Genomic DNA, 22556 nt, shown 5'->3' on the forward strand with positions numbered 1-22556 from the left:
CCGGTTTGAATGTTGGCAACTTCCAGCCAACTGCTAGTTTGTTCAATATCGCCTGTCCTTTACTCTAAGTAAAAGCCTCTGGCATTTTCATACTTGAGCTCTCCCATGATGGCACAAAGGATAACTGCAAAATGCCAAGAAGTTCAAAATGAAGATGAGAGATCACACCTCTAACAGTGATTTTCCAAGATGGCTAAAAAAATAAAATACTAAAATAAACTCAAGTTCCTCTTCAGTCTTAACTTTCAAGACCTGAGCTGAAAGTGAGCATCTCCTGTAGTGGCAACGTCGCTGTCCTTAACTCCATAGGACACCCATCCGAAATCAGTTCTCTGCTGTCAAGGGTTTCTCAGGGGAAGGGCAGGAAAACAAGGTGGTGGTGGGGAAGCTGCTTAGAATTTATTTGCTTGCCGTTTACACAGCTGCCAACAAAGGCTGAATTGGCTTCAGCAAGGAAAGAGGGGAAGACACATTAATTTTTAAAGTAGGCTCCAGGTTGGCAATTCATCTCTAACCCCCAAGTTCAGGTTTGAGAGGATTCTTTAATCTGCCGCACATAAGCAGCTGCCACTCCGAGCTCTCGCCTCGCTGAAGTCAATTACTCTTGCCTAACAGCTTGGGTAGAAAGCTTTATAAAGGGACTGACAGGCTGGCTGCCTCTCGCATCACTCAGCACTTCCCATCTCACATCTGGCTCACCCTGACCTTTACAATCAAACACAATTATAACAAATGGCAAAAAAAAACGACCTTAGAGTCTGTGCTGCTGTTTTCCACTGCTTTTTCTACTAAGCAAAAAGGAGCTCCAGATATGTATGATGCTCCCCTGAGGAGAAGATGCAACAGACCCCACTTTGCATTTTACAGTGTGCAATGGGAAGCAGAATCTAAAATGTGAAAACACAACCAACTTAGATGGGAGGCTGTCCACTAAGCATGTAAGCACATCCTTGAAACACGGGCAACCGGATCCTATGCATGCAATATGTTTTTATGGCCTGTAATAGTCAACAACATAAAGTAGTAGGTGAAAATTGCGGACTTTGTGCTACCTGGAAGGGAAACCTGCCCAGAATAAGCAACTGCTGCGTCTCATACAAGGACAATTTACACTGTTAGGGAGAGGGAGGCACTTTCAAACAGAGGAGCCAGACATGACAACAAAGAATACGCAGAAACTATGGTGACTTACATTGGGTTAGAATTCACTGGATGAAGGATAACTTGGGGTGCTCTGGTGGGAGTCTCAGGGACAACATCTGAAAAAAACAAGGTTCCAGTTCAGAATAATACCTCTAGTTTTCTGTTAAGCACATCCCTTTTCTTCCATGTCATACAGTTCCCTCCTAGAACTGCACCAGTCACTGCCAGCAGAGCTTTCCCCTAAATAAGCAGTTTTGCAGGAGGGAGGAAGATGTAGTCTAGGGCCAGGTGACAGGACTGAATGTGCAGGCAGGAAATGGTATCTACCTGCCAAAGCACAAAGAGTGTGAGCAGGATACTTTCCATAACACTGCAATCATTCTAGAGAAACCTACCTGGGAAGATGAACTGTTGCTTGTACTTGTAATAATGGGAAGCTGAAAAGAAGACAATGGACATATTATTAAATATCATATTATAATATTTAGGGAGCACAAAAAATACTGAGGTCAGTAATGCACAGAGGAAGCAGACGTGGCTTGTAACTATTACCTATCATTAGATACTGTACAGTTGTTTGACTTTATGGTTAGACTTAGGGCTCTGCATTTGGAACACCCCATCCTGTGGCTGGTTGGGGGTGGGTGTTGTGCCACACATCTGGAGTTCCAATCAGGAAGCTCAAACATGAATTTGGATCTGATACTGCAAGGCAGGCCCAGTTTGGTGTAATATAGAAAAAAATCTATGACCAGCAAACTGGATTTTCTGCATGAATAAAGAAAGCAGCCCTTAAAATACATGGCAAAAAATACGGCTGCCTTACTGGAATGCAACTCGTATAGTGACTAAAAAGACAGAAAACGATAACACCAAAAGAATATTACTTAAGACAAATTATACAACAAACCTGAAGCAAGACGGAAGATAGCCAAAGATACTCAATATTGTGGACATCCAAGGAGCAAACAACAGGTATAACAATCGATTTCTCCACCAACGGAACACTCCATGTATCTGACAGAGTGAACTCCAGCTCACAAAAGCATATGACACAATAAATTTATTAGTCCGTAAGGCACCACAACTCTGTTAACATAGAAGTTGCAGCATAATCATGTTATCCAGCAAAGCTATTTGCCCCACTGTTACAACCATTCCTGTATCACAAACTTTAACCATGAATTTCACATTCCAGAACCTTCTTACTAGCTTTGAAGATAATGGAACTTAGTTTTCATTGGGTCTAAAACTGAAGGTGATTCATGCAGGAAACTAGGTAGGCAAGAGGACAGATGACTCCCAATGTCACTAGCTACCTCAAATCCCAAATGCTGGCTATTTGACCACCCTGAACATCCGCAATGCATTCCAAGATTTGTTGACCTTCTCTGGCAGGGGGAAAAGATATGGACCTGGTTAAGAACCACTGCTGTAGAATGTATCATCAATAGGCAGTAGACATTGTGGTACCCAAGGACTTCTGCTTGCTTCTCAAGTTTTGGGGATAAATCTCAAAGGGTCTTGAATAAAATCAGACAAAAGGGTATTTCAAGCAGCTTCCTACCAGCTGATTGTCCAGCAATTCACTGAGCTCATCCCAGGCATATGTGTCACAATTATGCATCTTGGGTATGGCCATAGACACTTCTACTCCATAACTATGCCGAGACCAAATCCTCTTCTTTCTTTGGAAACTGAATTTGTAGCTGTGCAGCATTTCTCTCCCAGAACAAACAGCCAGCCCCCACCTCTTTGATGCAGGAGGTAGAACCCAGAAGAATCCAAGATACAGTGTCTTTGTGTCTGCAGGAAGTGGCCATTTGTAAGCAACTGCCTCCATAGTGTCCATCATGGGTGGGCATTTAGGCTGGAACTTCCCAACATTTTGCATGGCAGCCATTTTACAATTACTCCTCCCAATCGTGGCAGCCATTTTGTGGTGGTGTCCAGTACCATCTCTCAAAATTCCAAAAGCACCTGCAGGTTCAACAACTCTGGGGACCTCAGAGTGCTGCAGGGGTAGCACATGTGTTTTCTCCATTGTGCCTGTTTCTCCTTCCTCCTACTGGAGTCTAGAAGGGTGACTAACGTTCACCCTATCTTCTGAAAACAAGGCAACTTGCTTTCACTGTCTTGTTTCCAAAAGATGCAATTTGTTTAACAAGCTTCTTGACAAAAAACTAAGATGGTTCAGCACGGATTGGTGCTGACATCTGGAGTAACATTGCAAGCTGGCTGTTCTGCAGTTGCTGTCACAAATGCCTCCCACAAGGAGAAACTGCTACCTTGTTTTCACTATAAGAGAAATTCAAGGCTTCCTTCTTAAAATCCTCAAAATCCATCTGTCATGCTGATTGTTCAAATACTCAATATCCATGCTAAGTTTCAGCCAACCTGTCAAAATCCAGAGACATTCAGCTTTAACTCTCAAATTTATAGAATATTGCTGGATTGGAGCAAAGATTCCATCCTGTCCCATCTTGTTTCCAGCAGCAGTTTTCCAAAACCCTTCAGAAAGCCCCAAAAACAGCTCATGAAGGTAAACAAGCCTTCTCCCCTCTTTGTTTCTACCCCTATATTTGGTATTCACAGATTGAACATGGAGGCTCCATTTATCTATCATGGCTGGTAGATGTTTGGAGATTTGTCCTTCAAAAGGCCTTGTTATATGAGACCCTAGTGCTTTATTACAGCCTTCTAAAATAATGCCATCACCACATCTTTTGATGGCAAGTTCCATAAGTTAATTATGCATTTCGCAGGAAGAACTGTTTTTTTGGGTCCTGATTCCACTGTCAACCAGGTCCTTTGGATGATTTTGAGTTCTAAAAGTATGCTTTAAACATTTACACATAAATCCCTTAAACATGCACAGAACTCTGCATGCAATATTCGCAAAAATGCCGTCATTGCTGTAGCCTCAGTCACCAGGAGTAGATGCTCTTGTAGTTGAAGAATTATCCGTAAGAGGTAAGAGCCCTGTGTGCAACTGGGATTGGAAAAACCAGCACTGATGGGAAAAGAGTAACACTCTCCTCCCTCCCTTGTTGTGACTCTGATCTAGTGTTTCCCTCCCCACAGCCATTGTTTGATAAAATTAAAAATGGGATTCAGCCAGATCATCCCCATCTCTTGTCCTCTTGTCATTGCACTCCAGAGAAGTGGAGTTCAACTTCACACGCACACAAACATCTTTAAAAGTCAGGGGTTGAGAACTGGCTTCCAGTTCATTCCCAAGCTCAGATTCCTGCACTGGGGAATAAGGAAGTTTATTACGTCGTATGTCCATTGTGGTGCTATATTAAATTATGCTCTGTGCTATTCTAGGCGCATCTGGTCCGACTAGCAGCCTTTCCTTTCCTGGCGTGCTTTCAGAAGGCCATCAACCCACCAAGTGCTTCCTGACAGAACTTCCTCTCACTTCATTGTTTCCTCCAATTGTCTGTTTCAGCTCCCCAGTGCACGGTCACATGCAAATGTCTTTCAAGTTCACAGGCAGCCAAAAAAAGCATACCACATGGCAGTTCCCAGGTCTGTCTTCTGGCCAGTTCATTTGTCCCTTACTGCTAAACTTTGGACTGTGCTACCCACTGCCACCTCAAAATTTCCCTTCCCCAAACATGAGGATGCTGTGAAACCAGATACTGGATTAGATGAGCCACTGCACTGGCCTCTTAGTATGGGGCCTACTGTAAGCTCCAAAAGGATTGGCTACATCAGGGGTGTGTGGCCTAATATGCTAAAAAAAAAAAAAAGCCCTGGATCTGGTAGTAGGTGATGTGAAAGACTTCTGCCTGAGACCTGGAGAACTGCTACCAGCGTGAGTAGACAGTAATGACTGTGATGGAGCAATGGTCTGATCCAGTATAAGAAAGCTTCATATGTTCATATATCTTCAGCTCCAAGCAGCATTGCAATTCAATTTTTTCCTAAAAAGTCAGAATCTGTAATAAATCAGATACTTGTTGCAGCTTCACAAATGTGGCAGGTGGTCAAAAGCTGTAAGCCCAGGGCACAAATGCAACGTGAGGAAGTAGTTTGTCCACACCCAGTCAGCGCTGTCTGAAAAAGGATGGCTGCTTGAAGGTTTCAAGGGCACACAGAGGGCTTCGGTCACTGTGCAATCCCTGCTTTTTTCTTTTCCAGCTGATGAGTAATTGCTGTCATGGTTTCTAGAATCATTTTGTAATAGAGGACATGTACGGTGTTGCTTTTGTTCTGAAAATGGAAGATCCTCTTGAAATAAGAGTGATGAGCGAAACTGCTCCATATTGTGGCAGAATAAAGAAGGAGTCAAGGTAGAGGGCGATTAAGCCAAAGACAAATAGGTTGTCCTGTTTTATGAACCAGTGTTTTCCCTGCCTTACAGAGTTTCAAAGGTGAGGTGTGAACTAGAACCTGCAGATGGGCACAGGATTCCTCCTCCCCTCAACATAAACACATTTCTAACATGACATAAGATGGGGTTCCCAATATGGTGCCACCAATACCTTTCCTGGCACCTGCCAGGTGCTTTAAGAAAAACAATGGAACCAGGTGTAGCTTTTGCCCAGCAAGGCTTCTGACGGGCCACTGGCAATTTGCTTGGCTGTGTGGATTTTTTAAAATGTTGCTTTGACAGCAGCTGCCATCACAGCACAGGGATCTTCATTGTGTGACTGAATGTAAGTTATGGCAGTCATTTTTGTGGCTGGCTCCATGCTTCTGTCACTGTGACAGCCATTTTGTGGCAGCCATTTTGTGCCAGCGCCCACCCATCTGCATCAGAATTCCAAACGTTCTTGCAGTCTCATGAAGGTTTGACACCACTGACATAAGAGAATCCCTACTAGATGACACAAAATATTCATTTAATCCAATTTTTTGTACTCAACACATGCCTCAGGGAAGACCATGAACAAGGCATGAAGGAAACAACGTTTCCTCACTATCCTCCCACCCATGGAACTGGTACCCACAGATAACATGGCTTCTGAACATGGAAGTTCCATTTAGATATAAACTCTATTGATGCCACCACCCTCCATTAATTTAACTAATCTAAGCTGCATCTTTTTTTAAGTGGCAATGTTTTTATTTCCCCAGGGCTTTGCTGGCCTGTGAAGCATGAATATCCTTTACAATAAAAGGCAACATATGCACTTCTTTCCTAAATAAACAAACATGTATGCATTCTTGCTGGTGGATTTTATTGCTTCCTATTTTTCTGTGTTATTGTGTTTTTATTTTATTACATCTTAATGTATTTTTAAAATATGATAATAGCCCTACTTGATATTATAGCAACAACAACTGGATAGAAATCTGGGCATTGCAGTCTTCAAGGTTCCATCAACTACAGAGGCTAGGTGACTTGAAGAAGAAGACTGCAAATTTATACCCTGCCCTTCTCTCTGAATCAGAGACTCAGAGTGGCTTACAATCTCCCATATCTTCTCCCTTCTCCTATATCTTCTCCCTTTGAGGTGAGTGGGGCTGAGAGGACTCTCACAACAGCTGCCCTTTCAAGGACAACTCCTGTGATAGCTATGGCTGACCCAAGGCCATTCCAGCAGCTGCAAATAGAGGAGTGGGGAATCAAACTCAGTCCTCCCATATAAGAGTTTGAACACTTAACCATACACCAAACTGGCTCTCTTCTGTGGTGGCCCCTGATCCTAAGAATTCTCTTTCTGGCAGATTTGGCAGCTACATCTTACCTTCCTCTCCCCATACAAACTTTCTAACAGTGCCTCCAGCAATAGGAAGATGCCTTATGCTGATTCATATCATTGGCCCACCTAAATCAGTATTGTAATTGTTCTGATTGTCTGCAGCTCTCCAGGTTTCCAGGCAGAGAAAGGTATCTCTTAATCTGGGAATTTCTGCATGTAAAGCAAGACCCTACCTGACCACTCAACCACACTGTATTCCTCTATCTCCATGAGCGCTGCAATGAATCAGACCACTGGTCTATTGAGGTCAATTCTCTTTACTCTCCAGGATCTTAGGCAGAGAATGGTTCTTCCTAGTATCTGCTAACTGAGATCTTTTAAAAGGAGGAGTTGGGGAGATGTCAAGAATATACTCTACCCCTCAGCCATAACCTCTCCACAAATAAGATTAAAGCAAGTTATTTTTTGCCAGCATGTTGCTTATTCTGACAAAATTGTAACTGTTCTTCTCTTTCTGCTGTTAAAATAAACTTTGTTGTAGGGGATTCATTTTTATTCTTGAATTGTTTTTAATTGCAAATTGTTTAAATCTGTTTATCTTATATACTGCCGTCATGGCAGAAAAGGCAATCTATAATTACAGCAAGCAAGCAAATAATTGTACAGTGGATTAACCCCTGTAAAACCATATGCGAAGTGATCCTAAAACACCAAGCATATATAGTGTATCTGCACTCACACATGAATCTCAAGAATGGCTGCAGGCCTAGGACAGGTGATTAATTTCCATCTGTGCTAATAGATGGGCTACCATTTTTTCTTTACTCTTTCCCTCCACCTTACATGGGATCTGTGTGTTCTATTTACTCCTGAAGACAGAGCTGAATAACTGCTGACTTTTTAAATCTGTGAAGTGAGAACACACACTGCTTTTTTGTTCTAGTAGCCCTTGGTGCCATGCAAGGTCCACAGCAATTGGCCCATAGCCCAAAAACAGCTTCCCAAATCAGTATTTTAAGACTGCCACATAATGCAGGCAGAGATCCACCATACCTTTTGACAGCAACATCTTTCTTCCCTTCCACTCTTTCTGAAAATCCACCCTGAGTTCTGGGGAACCTGAAAGCTTGTACATTACTTTGTGACTTCCAGGAGTCCTAATAAAATGACTAAGCTACAGCTTGAGGTTGTTTTATTTCCTTTTATGGACCATCATGGCAGAACAAAAAAGGACAGCAGATGGATCAGATCACTGGAACATCTACTTCCAACAACCTGTTTTGCATGGTGACCAAGCAGTTGCCCTGGAGGGCCAACCCACAGAAGTTTTCATAGAGGTTTTTATCTAATGTAGCCTCATAGTATGTGATAGTTAGAGAGCCAGTTTGGTGTAGTGGTTAGGTGTGCAGACTCTTATCTGAGAGAACCGGGTTTGATTCCCCACTCCTCCATTTGCAGCTGCTAGCATGGTCTTGGGTCAGCCATAGCTCTGGCAGAAAGGGCAGCTGCTGTGAGAGCCCTCTCCAGCCCCACCCACCTCACAGGGTGTCTGTTGTGGGGGAGGAAGGTAAAGGAGATTGTGAGCCGCTCTGAGACTCTTCGGAGTGAAGATCGGGATATAAATCCAATATCTTCTTCTTCTTCTTACTGCTTCTGAATATGCAGGCCCTTCTTAGTCATCATAGGTCAGCCACTGATGGGCCCATCCTCCATAAATCCGTCTACCCACCCCCTTAAAGCCATCTGTGTTTGTGGCCAACACTATAGCCAATAATAGTGAATTTCTACTTGTTGAATAAAGAAGTATTTTCCCTTCACTGTTATAACTCTATTGTCCATCAGCTTCATTGGACAGCCCAAGTTTTAGCATTATGGGAGATGGAGGAAAAGTTATTTCTCTCCACTTTCTTTACCCCATGCATAATTTTATTTATAAGATGTGGTCTGTATTTTACTCAGTTTCAGGATGCAGTTAAGCAGCAAAGGGTCTTGTGGCACCTAAAATGCTAACCAATTTGCTATGGCATCAGCATCTGTGGATGAGAGCCCAGGGTACCATCTGACAGAATGGGCTCTAGTCCATAAAGACTAATGCTATATTAAAGCTGTTACTCTTTAAGGAGCCATGAGGCTCTTTTGTTTGTTTGTTTTGGTATAACAGACAAACACAGCCACTCCAGGATGAAGTTGGTATCTGCAGCGCTAGTCCTATGTATACCAAGGCAACATGTTGGTTTCAGGTCTATGGGCACAGGAGGGGGGAGGGCTAAGTGTGCTGGCTTCAGCCCAGTATTGTGTACTGCCTCTGCTCCCTAATCTGCATTCCCCTCTGTGTGGGTGTACTGCCCACACATATGTGCTTAACAACCTGTCAGCTTGAGATCTATACCTGGAAAAGTTTTAGAACAAATCATCAGTCAGTCCTTGAATATTTAGAAAAAATTACTGTGATTACTAAGAGTCAGCATAGGTTTCTCAAGAAGAAGTCATGTCAGACTAACCTGATCTCCTTTTCTGAGAAAGTTACTACCTTGCTGGATCAGGGGAATGCTGTAGGCATAGTTTATCTTATTTCAGTAAGACTTTTGATAAGGTTTCACATACTATTCTTGTTGATTAGTTGGTAAAATGTGGTTTGGATTCTGTTACTGGTTGACAAATCGCACCCAAAGAATGCTTGTGAATGGTTTCTCATCCTCTTGGAGAGGAGTGACAAGTGGAGTGCCTCAGGGACCTGTCCTGGGATCTGTTTTGTTCAACATCTTTATAAATGATTTGGATGAAGGAATAGAGAGAGTCCTTATTAAATTTGCAGATGATACTAAATTAGGAGGGGTTGCAAATACAGTAGAAGACAGAGACAGGATACAGGATGATCTTGACAGGCTGGAAAACTGGGCTAAAACAAATAAAATGGACTTTAACAGGGATAAATGTAAAGTTCTGCATTTAGGAAGGAAAAATCAAATGCATAATTATAGGATGGGGGAGATTTGTCTTTGTAGTAGTTTGTGGGAAAAGGATCTTAGGTGTCTTAGTGGACTGTACACTGAACATGAGTTTTTAAACAGAGGCTAGATGGCCATCTGACAACAGTGCTGATTCTGTGAATTAGGCAGATCATGAAAAGGAGGTCAGGAAGGATGTGTGGGGGGGAGGTATTTGTGAAGCTCTTGCACTATGAAGGGGGGTTGAACTAGATGACCCTGAAGGTCCTTCCAACTCTATGATTCTATGGAGATGCACAGGTTCTGTCCCAGTTAATTCAAAACACAGTGTTCCAGTTCTTGAAGATAGAGTCTACATAGGAATGATTTTCATACATGTAGGTGCTTTGTACCAGGATATGGAATGGAGCGGTATTACCCTGTCAGATCTTGTAAGCTAAACAGGGTTGATACTTGGGAGACTTCAAAAAGAGACTCTGCAGAGGAAGGTAATGGCAAACCATCAGTGCTTCTCACTTGCCTTGAACATGATCCTGGGGTTGCCGTAAGTCAGTTGCAGCTTGACAGTACAGACATACGTAGGTGCTTTGCCTGTGTAAAGCAAATTTACATAGGAAAGGGGTGTGGCCTGTTAAGTTGACTGTAGTGGGGCTAGAATCCTCAGCTTCTTTCTTCTTACCCATCACCTCTATGCACAGGTATAACATGTGTCAGGCTACAGATGCACAGAAGCAGGATGCAGTGATACAGAAGTATCCTTGCCCTTTTTCACAGCCTAGGGTTTATAGGACGAACGTGAAGAACAGCCCTTGCAAAACAAAAACCAACATGCCACAGACAAACAAACCACAGTAGAGAGAATATAACAAGCAGACTGAGATTTGGCTCAACATGGGGCTAGCTGGAAGCCAAAGCAGGTACCTGGCAAGTTGAACTGCTTCTGTTGCCGTGTGCATTGTGGGGAGGGATGCAAGGGAGAAGGCGGTGTGGCGCTGGGTGGCAGAGGAGGAGCTGGTGAGGAAGGCGTAGATGACGTTGTTGATGAGGGATTGCTGCTGGAGTCAGGCTGGTAGGGCACTGGAATGTGGTCCTGTGTGAGAGGAGGGAAAGAGGAGCTGGTGAGCACACAGCAAATTATCTCAGCCTCCCTGTGTTGGGCATTCCTAGGTGTGCACGGAGAACAGCATCAAGACCTCTTTCTGTTCCCTTAAGCAATTCCATGCAGTCATGTGCCCAACATTTGGTAGATATTTTAATTTCAGTGGGAACAGACCCATTCTTGACCAGAGCCATTTCAGAGGCCAGAAAACAATCAAAGGAGAAGCTGCATCTTTTTCCCTCACTCCTATTTTACTGATGTGGGGGATGATAAAACACTCTCCAAATGTGCTCTTCCTTCAACTGGACGGAGTTACATGTACTACTTTATCATGATGGCTCTTCTATGACATTTTTATTTGCTTAGCAAAGCATTTCTATCCTGTGACTATGGCGATAGCTTACAAAGATCTGATCAGTTGGAGCACATATGGGCAACCCAAAGGACAAGGTGAGAACATCTGTAAAACATCAGGAGAAGACCCTTGATACAATCATACAGTCACGATAAGGCTGCTTTTCCCCAAATGTTTTACCAGCGCATACATGCACTTTGGTAATGTAGAGGGAAGAAAAAGCAGCAGATAAACTTTCTCCTATGTGGCCACAGTGGCATGATGAAGGTTTCCATCTGTCTGCTTTATATGTATTGACTATTTCCCCATTTTTTGTGAGGGAAAAATATTAGAAAGTTTATCAAATCTTACGAGTTCAGCAAAATTCTCATTGGAGGTTTGAGCAATGCAGCCCAGAAACAAGTATTGGGGGTGGGGTGGGGGGTGGGGTGGATAAGAAAGAAAGAGCACAATAAAATGTAGAAGTTCCAGAGCACTGCTGCTGTGAGCTCCTCCCCAAAATGAGGCTTCGGAATATATATGGCCATATGCAGTTGCTATATTTAGAGTTGGACCACTGGTCCACCTAGCTCAGTCCTGTGTACTCTGACTGGCAGCATTTCTCTAGGGTCTCTGCTTGAGCTGACCTTTTAAAATGGAGATGCCAGGGACTGAACTTACTCCCTTCTATACATCTAGCAGATGCTCTGCCACTAACCCACATCCTCTCCCCAGTTGAAAGCTGCAGCAACCAAAATTCATGACACACATTCTACAAGTTAAAGCAAAACTAAGGAGGAATGTAATGCAATATAGAATGAAATTCCAGAACAGTAAATGGATGGGATGGGCGGTGGTGATGTGGAAATACATCCATTCCTACAATTCTGTAATGTGCCTCATACACTTTGGCGTGTTCACCTTTGAGCTATTAATTTCTACCAGGTGAGATCACAGGTCCACCTAACAGCACTGTCTATTTGGACTGGCCGTGGCTCTTCACGTTTGCAGCCACGTTTGCACATTCAGGCCTAATTCCTGGGAACTGGCAACACTGGTTTTGAACCTGGGACTTTCTGCAGGAGAAGCATGAGCTCTGCCTCTGTCAATGTGCTTCATCCACTGAATGCCAGAACCACCAAGGCAACAGACAAACACACCCAAGTAGCTAGAAGGTGGTGAAATCTTGTTGGCGCATCTGAGAGGAAAATTTTCACAGGCAAAACTGGCAGTTGAGTAGCTAAGCTCCAGCTTGTGCTGCTGAACAATCTCCTCCCATGTGCAGCAGTGTAAGCATCTAGCATTTGGAGGGGAGGGGATAGAGCACCCTTCTGTTCTCCAGAGGGAAAGTCCAAGTCAGCTCAAGTTGCTCTCCATTGATCCTTCCTCATGGGCCATTTAACTTCACAGAGGCAGAGGAGGGCACTTCAGGGTAAACTGACAGAAGGGATTTTTGTACCGCACTGCACATGCTTAACACAACTCCACAGGGGCACAGCTCTCCAAATGCTCAACGCTGCCACAAGCTGCAGCTCCCTGTAATGCAAGCAAACAAAGGACAGAGGCCACATGTGAGATTACCTGCAGGGAGCTGACAGCCACATTATAAAGCCGTCACATTTGGCTGAAAGAAATGTTCTCTGAAACAGGTTTACAGAAACTCTTAACCAATTAGTTCACAGGCACACAAACACACAGAATTACAGTTGAAGATGGGGAAAGTGCCAGGCATTGTACGATTCTGGTATGTTTGACAACCAGACGCATTATTCAATGCATAGCCAACTCTTCTGAATATGCCCATCAAAATCACACTTCAGTTGGTGGTTCTTCTTCCTCCTCCTCCTCCTCCTCTCTCTCTCTCTCTCTCTCTCTCTCACACACACACACACACAGAGAAGCTACATGTTTACACACATACAGCTTCTCCTAGTTAGACCCTTCTGTTTTCTACTGTGCCTAAGGAAGGCGCATGAGCCACAAATAATGGAGCAATTTATTTCTTCCTCAATTTCCTAATATAATTTAAAATGCTAACGATGTGAACCTAGATTTAAATAGTGTCCAGACAAGATACAGTCTTGTGTCTTAGTCACTGAACTTCTATTTTCTCAGAAGGTTTGAACAGCAAAGTGACTAACTGAAGGGTCACGTCCAAAGAGAATACATAGGAAGCCTATGAAGTACATATTAAAATGCATGCCTTCGTTCCTACGGTTTAGCTTATTTTGGAAAACTGGCCACAGAGGCAGAGTTTAGAAATTAGTCAGAGAGAGAAAGAACAGTCTGCACAAATGCCACACACTGGTGGAATGCAAATATATGCAAATAAGGCTTGCATAATTTGCACATTGGGTCCTCTATTTTGAGATACTGAATCTAGCAACTAGTTTCATGGCAACTCTAACGGCTGGTAAAAGACTGCTTCTGTCTTGAGAGAGGTAGAAGCTTTAATTCCAGAAAACACTACTCGGGGCCAAACTTATTCAAAGATGTGCAAGACTAAAACTACATATTATGCAGAGTTCTGTGATGATTTCTTCCATTTTTGTTTAATCCTAAAGAAATGCTCAACAGAATACTTCTGGGTGAAGTGAGGGAAAGCAAAGACCTGCTTAACCCTTTGCCTTCCTGTTCATTTTCAACTCAAAATCAGTCTCCTAAACCTATTTTCTTCCACCCATCAGGATCCCTGTATCTTCCACTGGGGTTGAAAAAACCACACCAAGGAAAGCAATTTTTATCTGAGTGAGGGAGAGACCAGAAAGTAAAAGAGTGAAGCACTCTCTCCTCTGCACACTCATCTTTTAGTCTGGTGCAGCTACACTACTTTGGGTTAAAACTTCTCATAGGATGTTGTTTGAACCTACATTTCCCTTCAAGAATCAACAAGAGAGCCACTGGCAACTGAAAAGTCAGTGAACCATATGTGTGACACAAATATACCATCAGAAATGGCATCCCCACATCAAGTGCTCTCCCATCCTCTGTAGGAGGGGCCACATTCCTTCACATAATGATGTCATCATATATGTTTCCCCGTCCTCGGTTTTGCATCACTGTTTGTCTATGATGGAGCAGAGAAATACATGATGTAATGACATCATAGCAAGGGGTAAATGAGCTCACTGCTGAATACATAACATGGGGCTGCCATTTTAGGAAACAGCCCTGCACTGTTGGTCTTGTTCTGAGGAATGCTGTAGCAGTAGAAACAAACAAGAGTCCATTAGCACCTCAAAGACTAACAAAATTTGTGGAAGGGTATAACCTTTCATGAGTCACTGCTCACTTCTTCAAAATGCTGATAATCTTTGTTCAAACAGGCTTCCATCCTTGTTCCCCCAAAGACACCTGTTCTGTTTCTTCTCCTACTGAACCAACCTACCATCAACAATCCCCAACAGGTTTCAGCCCCCTCCCCCCACATCAGATTTGCCGAAATATACATCAGCCCCTTTGAGGTTTAAATTGGCAGACATGCTTGGAAACCCAAAGAGCCATCTGCAAATTTCTGGCCCAGCAGATGGTTGAACAGACCAGCAAGTAAACTGGGAGATGCTATTTCAAAGCAAGAACATTTGCCAGTTTCCCTTCTATCCCTTCTCAATTTTTCATTTTACAGCAGTATCCTGTTTCCATGACAAGACAGAGGTGGTATTTTTCTCTTACACACTTTCAAATAAACTAGAGTGGAATAAAAAAATTATTACTTATTAGGCAGCTATCCTGTCTTTCGCTCACAGAGCTGAATGATAACACATTATCCCCATCAGTAGTCTGAAAGATAGTAACCTGGCCAAGACTGCCCTCTGAGCTTCAAGGAAGAGTGGGGTTTTGAACCCAGGTCTTCCCACTCCTAGGTCAACTATTACACTATGCAGGTTTGTAGAATGTAATCTCTAGGGATGTGTGTTCACTATACCTGAACAAAAGAAACAGAAAAAATACCTTCTTGATATTTTTGGGGGGTGGAGTGGAGTTAAGCCAAAAAGAAATTAGAGTTTCTTTTTGGCTACTGATATAGCTGTGTCCGAATAAAGGCCAATATTATTTTGCTTTTATTTGGGCATGGCTATGAGAAGGCATTTAAAGAGATCCCAGTCTCTTTAAGTGCCTTCTGAGTTCACTTTTCGACTTGCACAGCTGCAGCGGTGCAGCTTGGAGAAGGCATTTAAAGAGACCAAAATGCCTTTCACTTGCTGAGTTGTGCTGTCATGGAAAAGACATTTAGAGACCCTCTTTAATGCCTTCTCCGTAGCAGCATGACTCAGCGCGTGAACTCAGAAGGCATTTAAAGAAACCACAGCCTCTTTAAATGCTCTCCCCCCACCATTAAAAGCAATTGGGGGGGGCACCTTCTTTGGGGGCCCATAGAATTGGACCAGTCTTTTTAAAATTGGGGGTGGGGGGTTGAGGAAGACACCAGCAGCTATGCTACAAATTTGGTGCCTCTGCCTCAAAAAACAGCTCCCCAGAGCCCTAAATTGATTCTCCATTATACCCTATGGGATTCAAGAATATCAGGAAATACTGCTATTTTTCAGATTCAATATACCCGAACCCAAAAAATGCCATTTTTTTTTTTTTGGCACTCCTAGTAAGCTCTTTGTAGAACTTTTACAGCTTGAAATGCAGGAAGATACAAACGCCCTCTCAAACACATGCCCCTTCCTGTTCTCTTGCTGCTGCCTTCTAAATTTATGTGACCCTAATGGCAACTGCCCTTCCTGCTGCTGCTTCTGTAATATTCTTTTCTTTTTTTATTTACAACACATTGAATCAGTATTTTGGCTTCAGAAGGTCAAGGAGCCAAGCCTCCTGTGGCGTCATCAGCAAGAAAGAAAACAAAGGCAGGTCAGGAAACAACAGGTTGACCCCTTTCAGAGCAGTCAGATCTGCAGATATTAGCAGGCAATCTTGTTTTAACTCTGTGCTATGAGAGGAAAAAAGTTTCACCCACAAATTTTGCTCCCTGTTCTGTTCCTTCCCCTCCAGTGACTAGAGGCAGGGGCAGCGAGAACTAATGGAGCTGCTAATCCCACAACAGCCAGAGCTAAACCAAGGGCATGTATAGGAGTGACGGGCCATAACTGTAGCAGTAAGGTTTACAAATATTGGGTTGGGAAATTCCTGGAGAAGATTTCACAGTAGATCTTGGGTGGGAGAAGTTTGGGGTGGGAGGGAGTTCAGTAGGGATGTAATGCCACTCAAGGACTTCCATTTCTCTTTGATACTCTGCTATTCCATACAGTTGGCCCTCCAAAGCTGCCATTTCCTCCAGGACAACTGATTTCTGTAGTCTAGAAATCACTAGTAATTCTGGGAGATCTCCAGGCTCCACCTGGAAGTTGGCCTAGAGTCTGCAGGCACTCACAGCTGCAGGCAGTTCTCTAAGTCTTCCTATGCCTTGTGGTCAGCTGGGAGACCCCAGGCAGCTAGTTGTGTATTCTGCCATCTAGCAATGCCCTGTGGAAATTTGTACACATGCCTACATTTCCCAGGCATCTCAGAATTGGAATTGGGGGGGGGGGGGTGGAGGAAAATAGGCACCAATCCCTATCAAGGAGACTGAGCTCTACCAGAGAGCATATCGGGCCCTGCACACAGAAGGAGAGTGTTCACTCCTTGAAGCTCAGAAGCCATAAGGCTAATTTTGGAGGGAATAAATCCTATCATGAATTTGAGCAGACTTTGGAGGATGGAGGAAGACCGGAGGGCCTGGCATGACTTGGTCCTTGGGGTTGCAAAAGGTAGAACTTGAATGTGCGACTGAACAACAACAAAAATCCTTCCCTCATCGTGGGGTGAGATTGACCTAACAGGACTGAGTGGTAAAATAGAGTAGAAACCAAATAAGGCAGTCCTGCCAGATAGCTTTGTTGTTCTCTGGCTGGCTTCTTCCTTCCTTCGTGAGTTGCATCCTGTGTAGTTGTAGTCAGTCTCTATTAATGTGGTCTCATTTTTGTAACTTTTGCCCTATTCACATACTTGCTATAATATTTGCTTAATACACTGTTTCTCATTCACACTGCATCAGTTCTTTGTGCCTCAGATTCAGACATTTATCAGGGCATGCCCTACAGTTCCCAGGTCCCTCCTGGTAGCCAAGGGGGGATGGAGGGGTGGGCTTATCTGGAGCAGGACGCTTCATCTGATGTGTCAGTGACATACCCATGTGACTTCCAACAGGACCTGGAAGTTGAACTTCAAGGTTGTTGGCGTGATGCTCTGGTTTGGGGACAAAAACTCTAGGGTAGAATTAGCTTCTACTATAGAGTTTTTGTCTAAAAACCAGAATGCTGCCCCCACATGCCTACATCACTTCCGGGTCATGTTGAAGAAATATAGGCACACTGCCGAAACACTGGCTGTTCCTTTTTGGGAGGGTAAGTTTGGTGTAGTGGTTAAGTGCCAATTTGGTGTAGTGGTTAAGTGTGCGGACTCTTATCTGGGAGAACCGGGTTTGATTACCCACTCCTCCACTTGCACCTGCTAGCATGGCCTTGGGTCAGCCATCACTCTGGCAGAGGTTGTCCTTGAAAGGGCAGCTGCTGTGAGAGCCCTCTCCAGCCCCACCCACCTCACAGGGTGTCTGTTGTGGGGGAGGAAGATAAAGGAGATTGTGAGCCGCTCTGAGACTCTTCGGAGTGGAGGGCGGGATATAAATCCAATATCTTCTTCTTCTTCTTCTAAGTTCCCTCTGCCAGCCAGCTGACTGGTGGGAGAGAGGTGGAAACTGCCAGTGGGGGACCTCACCCCCATCGGGAGGTCTGGCAACACTAGTATGCCCTGACTAAAGAGGGAATAGCCTAGAGGCAGGGAGGCTGCTCGTCTAGGCCCTCCCTCCCTGGAACCAGAGCAGTGGCAGTCTGTGCCTACATAGGGTTGCCAGCTCTGGCTTGGGAAATTCCTGGATAATTTTAGGCAGTACCTGGGGAGGGACTTTCGTATCTCCTAGATGCTCCAGAGAGTCCACCTTCCAAAACTACAGTTTCCTCCTGGAAAACAGGTATGTTTTGGAGATCAGCTGCAATTCCAGGAGAACTCCAAGCTTCACTGAGAGGTTGGCAATTCTATCCAGCTCACTCCAGGCCTGAAGGGGGCAGCAGGAAAGGAGGATGTGGAAGGGGAAGGAAAGGTCCCTGGAAGAGATGTCCCATCTGTGGCAAATGTGCATGGCCCCTCCCCTGTTCCTTAACAGGTCCCCATTAGGGTGCAAATGAAGTAAAATAAATATATAGTCATTATCGTGATAAAGATTTGGCTTGCACATTCAAGCCCTTACAAGTTCTTATTTTTAAAACTTCTTTGGGTGGCCTCCGCTTGAACTTTTAAAGCCCAGTTTATGAAAATGCTTCACCAGCTGTCAATGCTGCTTAGGAAGCATAAGAAGTGACCGGCAGAGAAGGCAGCATTGCGGGTCCACCCTCCCATACGCACCATTTCTCATGGATTTGATATGGTGGTTTCTGACACAAAAAGTCATACCCAGATCTCAAAAGCAGCTCATCCGTGCCAGTCTCTTCTTCCCCAAATTGCAGCTTTGCAAATCAAGTTCCGCAGACAGGAATATCATTAGCTGTGTCAGCAACAAAGAGACTTAGAGCATTTTCACACATGGGGTTTAAAACTGGTCATGCTTTGATCGTTTTGTAATGTGATTACCTACATGGGCTAGAATGCTCATTCACTTCGCTTCCGCAAGGTTTTCAGTCAAACATCCAATTAATATTTGAGCAAAACAGGCAAAGGCATATGAGGCCTTGTATATGAAAATGCCGTAAAGGGATGTACAGACATTCATTTCATCACAGCAGTTAACCCACTGTAGAATTGCATTCACATGATTTTGCCCAGACGGACGTATACAATCAAGTACTAACTGGCTAGCTCCTGTGACTTTGCCTATTCCAGAGGAATATGCATATCATGCCCATATTTTGGTGACTCCACAGGTTACTGATCAGTTTCCTGGGTTCAATTCAAGACTCTGGTTGTTGCCTACAAAGTCCTGAAGGATCATCTCCTCCCATACTATCCAGCCAGCCAGCTAAGATCTGCCTCTGTGTCCCTTCCTTCAAGGGAGGCTTGTGGTGGATAGTGACAGGGCATTTTCCGTGGTGGCATCTTACTTCAGGAACACCCTCCCCGTTGAGAGTCACCCCAATGTCTACTTTACAATTTCTTCTGATTGGCAACACCGAAGTCTCACATCGCTGATTTCCCCCAAGCCTGTTCTCAGTGACCCTTTCAACCAATGACACAACGGACTGACTCCAGTACCTTTTCTGTTCAAAGCATGTGCCCTAGCAATGGTGATGAAAACAAAATCCTGAAAGCCTGCCTTCTTCCTGCAATGGGAAAGGTTTACTTCTGCTTGAACTTGTGAACCTATCTTAGGACAAAGTCACAAAGTTAGTGCCCCCCCCCCTGAGCTCAGAACTCTCTTTCTTTAAAACATTTGTATGCTACCTTCTGCCCAGTTAGGGCCCTCAAGGTAGTTAAGGAAAAAGCAACTTTTAAAAACAGTATATGTGTCTAGAACTGACAATTAAAAACAAACAGGGAGGGGCAGTACAGTAAGGATATGCCAAATGAAACAGAAAAGCCTTCACTCACTGGTGAAAGACAGTGATTCAGTGGGACAGACAAATCTCCCAGGGAAAAGAATGTTGTAATGTTGGTGGAACAACCAAGAAGGCCCTTTCTTGGTTTGCCACACATCTAGGCTCAGATAGCGGAGCACCTGAAGCAGAGCCTCTGAAGATGATTATACGGATTGGATTAAAATAACAAAAGGAAAACGAAAGAGCAAGGCTAATTTCTTTAAAATAAAGAAGAAAAAAAGAAAGGTTATGGCTTTAATGCACAGCATATGTATTCAGTCCACAAGTTTAATTGATATGTTCCTGGATACCTTATTCAAATTCCCAGATGCCTAGAGGTTTGATTCAGATCAGGACTATGACATACAGGTAGAGGGGGCTTAACCACCACCAGCTTTTCCCCAACATGAAATATCCCCAGAGAGCCAGTATTTTGTCTCACTGGGGAAACTTATATGTAGCTATCAGTGCATTTACGTTTCCCCAAGGGGACAGCTTCCTGGACTTTTTCAGGTCAGGAAACAACATGGGAGGGAAATCTCTTCTCCCTGTTTGTCATAGTCCTGATCTGAACTGGACCCCCACATGCCTAGAAATTCAATTCTGAGCATGGGATTCTCAGTATTCACATAACTGGAAGTCCTTAAGGTGGTCACATATGGGATATGAGAGCTTTGTAACATATGAGTCTGCCCTTATGCCAAATCAAGGTGTTGGTCTGTCTGTCTCAGTATGGTCTACTAACTGACAACATTTCTCCAACAACTTGGTTACCTGAGACCAATACTCCCTCTAAGTTATGGAGTCTTGTGAGAAAAAAAAAATTCTACTTTGTGAACTACTGGCATTAAAGTTGTGAGTTACTAAATAAATTAGTTTGCTCTGGGGTCATTTTCCCTGAGCTAAGACAAAAATGTGTGAGAAGGGGGCTACAAAACTGTGAGCTAGTTCACACTAACTCAGCTCAGAGGGAACACTGCCGGAGACCCTTGGTACAGGGTTTGAAACCTGCAACCACTGAGAGATAACCCTTCCCCTTTGGCATATGTCCTCTTGCATCCCTTCCCCAGACAAAAATGGAGTGGAAATTCCAAAGAAAGCAACTTTCCAAAACATCTCACCTTGTTGATTTTGTTGGTTTTGGGAAGGGTCTGGCTGATGTGAAGGTCTGAGTATCTGGGAGGCTTCCGCAATGGGTTGTTGATATCACATGGCACAGATTCTGTCCGGACTAGTCTTGCTGGATCAAAAAAGGAGAAGGATGGGGAAGGAAAAACAAAGAAAGAGGAAAGATCAAGGCTTTAATGTACAGTGCAAGTACACAATCCACCAGTTTAAAGGATATCTTTTTGGACCCTAATTATCCAAATCCAAATTAGTACCCACACTCCTTCTTTGCCCTATTCCTTTGATATGAACATATGAACACTATCACCCTGTCAGACCTTGGTTTATTTGGCCTCTCTGAACAGCAGAAGCTCTCCAGGTTCCCAGGCAAAGTTCTTTCCCGGCACTACTCCTATAGATTCTTTTAACTGGAGCTACCAAGGATTGAACCTCAGACCTCCTATATACAACCTCCTATATACAACACTTGTGCTCTACCTCTTTACAATTTCCTCTTCTCCCCCTTTGACTGTTCCCACTGCTGGGTAAAACTCAGACAGTCCCAGCCATTCAAGTACAAGTCTGGTGGCTGCTGCTTCAGACCAACACCGCTACCAACCTGAATCTATTTTATTTCCAAGACATTCTTGAGCCAATAAAAAAATGAGCACTTTTGACAGCCAATCCATCACCACTGAACTTGAGGAACTACCTTTATGCATATTAATGAAGACTTAAACCAACAGTGAAATCTCTTTTATTGGCTTCTAGGCAGGCTTCAGACAGTACTTTGGGCTGCTTTCTTAGTTCACAAGATCAGTCTGTTCCAGAGAAAGACACACATCCTGAATTGTGCCTACTGTGCATGCAACGCTTTGCATTGTTTTCTTCCAAAGTGTATTTCTCTGCCCTTTTATCAACATGGACCCAAATTCCCTTTGCCATTTGGTCATCGCACACTGAGCTGAATTAGATCCATTTGTAATATTTTACAGTCTGTTACGACCTTAACGGTCCGGAAACAAGTTGGTGCCATCAAACACATTGGCTGCCCTTTCCAGATGGAGAATTAATACACTGAACGGTCAAGTCATGATGCAGAGCTTTTGGTCCGTCTCCATTCTGACAACTGCATTTGCTCCGGTCTCCATTCTGACAACAGACCATTGGTGCCATTCTTCTGTTCTCTGTTACCAATTTATTTATTTTTCCAGAGAGGTCTCCTGCCTTTTTACCACTTAGGCCTTCAAGTCAGCTTACAAATAAGTTTGTTCTAGATAGATACAAGAAAACAAGGTAGACAGATAACAAGAATTGCTGTCCTCTGCTGATGATGTCAGTTGCATTTCTAGAGATTTTGGCCAGAGCAACAGCAAGTGATAGTTGTTGGGGGGGGGCAGCTGACTTGATGGCATTTGGAATCCCAAGAGAAGGGGGCTTGATAGATTTGCTTTCTCACCCTTGTCAATGTCGGTGGCAGCTCAGATTCATGTTGGGACCTAGTTTTGTGTCTCATGACTATTTGTTTTTCTGCCAACGTTCAAAAAATGCCTACAACTGGCATCTGCAGTAGGGATGAGTCAAAGCTCGTGAGTGTCATTTTCAGTGTGAGGAATGGATTTCAAGTGGTTCAAAACATTCTCCAAAAGACTCCCTAAA

At 43.7% G+C, this 22556-nt stretch overlaps 1 protein-coding gene across 2 annotated transcripts in view; it reads right to left on the minus strand.

Annotated features, from left to right (window-relative positions):
- Positions 1-22556, minus strand: part of KSR2 (kinase suppressor of ras 2) — a 306003-nt gene that overhangs the window by 86407 nt on the left and 197040 nt on the right. For both annotated transcript variants that reach the window (XM_060249643.1, XM_060249644.1), the window contains exons 9-12: positions 20912-21030; positions 10670-10838; positions 1539-1580; positions 1193-1259 (exon numbers count right to left, since the gene is read on the minus strand). In XM_060249643.1, coding sequence (XP_060105626.1) covers positions 1193-1259; positions 1539-1580; positions 10670-10838; positions 20912-21030 — 397 coding nt within the window. The remainder of the gene's footprint in view (positions 1-1192; positions 1260-1538; positions 1581-10669; positions 10839-20911; positions 21031-22556) is intronic.

This window comes from Heteronotia binoei, chromosome 11 (assembly GCF_032191835.1).
Source record: "Heteronotia binoei isolate CCM8104 ecotype False Entrance Well chromosome 11, APGP_CSIRO_Hbin_v1, whole genome shotgun sequence".
Lineage (NCBI taxonomy): Eukaryota > Metazoa > Chordata > Lepidosauria > Squamata > Gekkonidae > Heteronotia > Heteronotia binoei.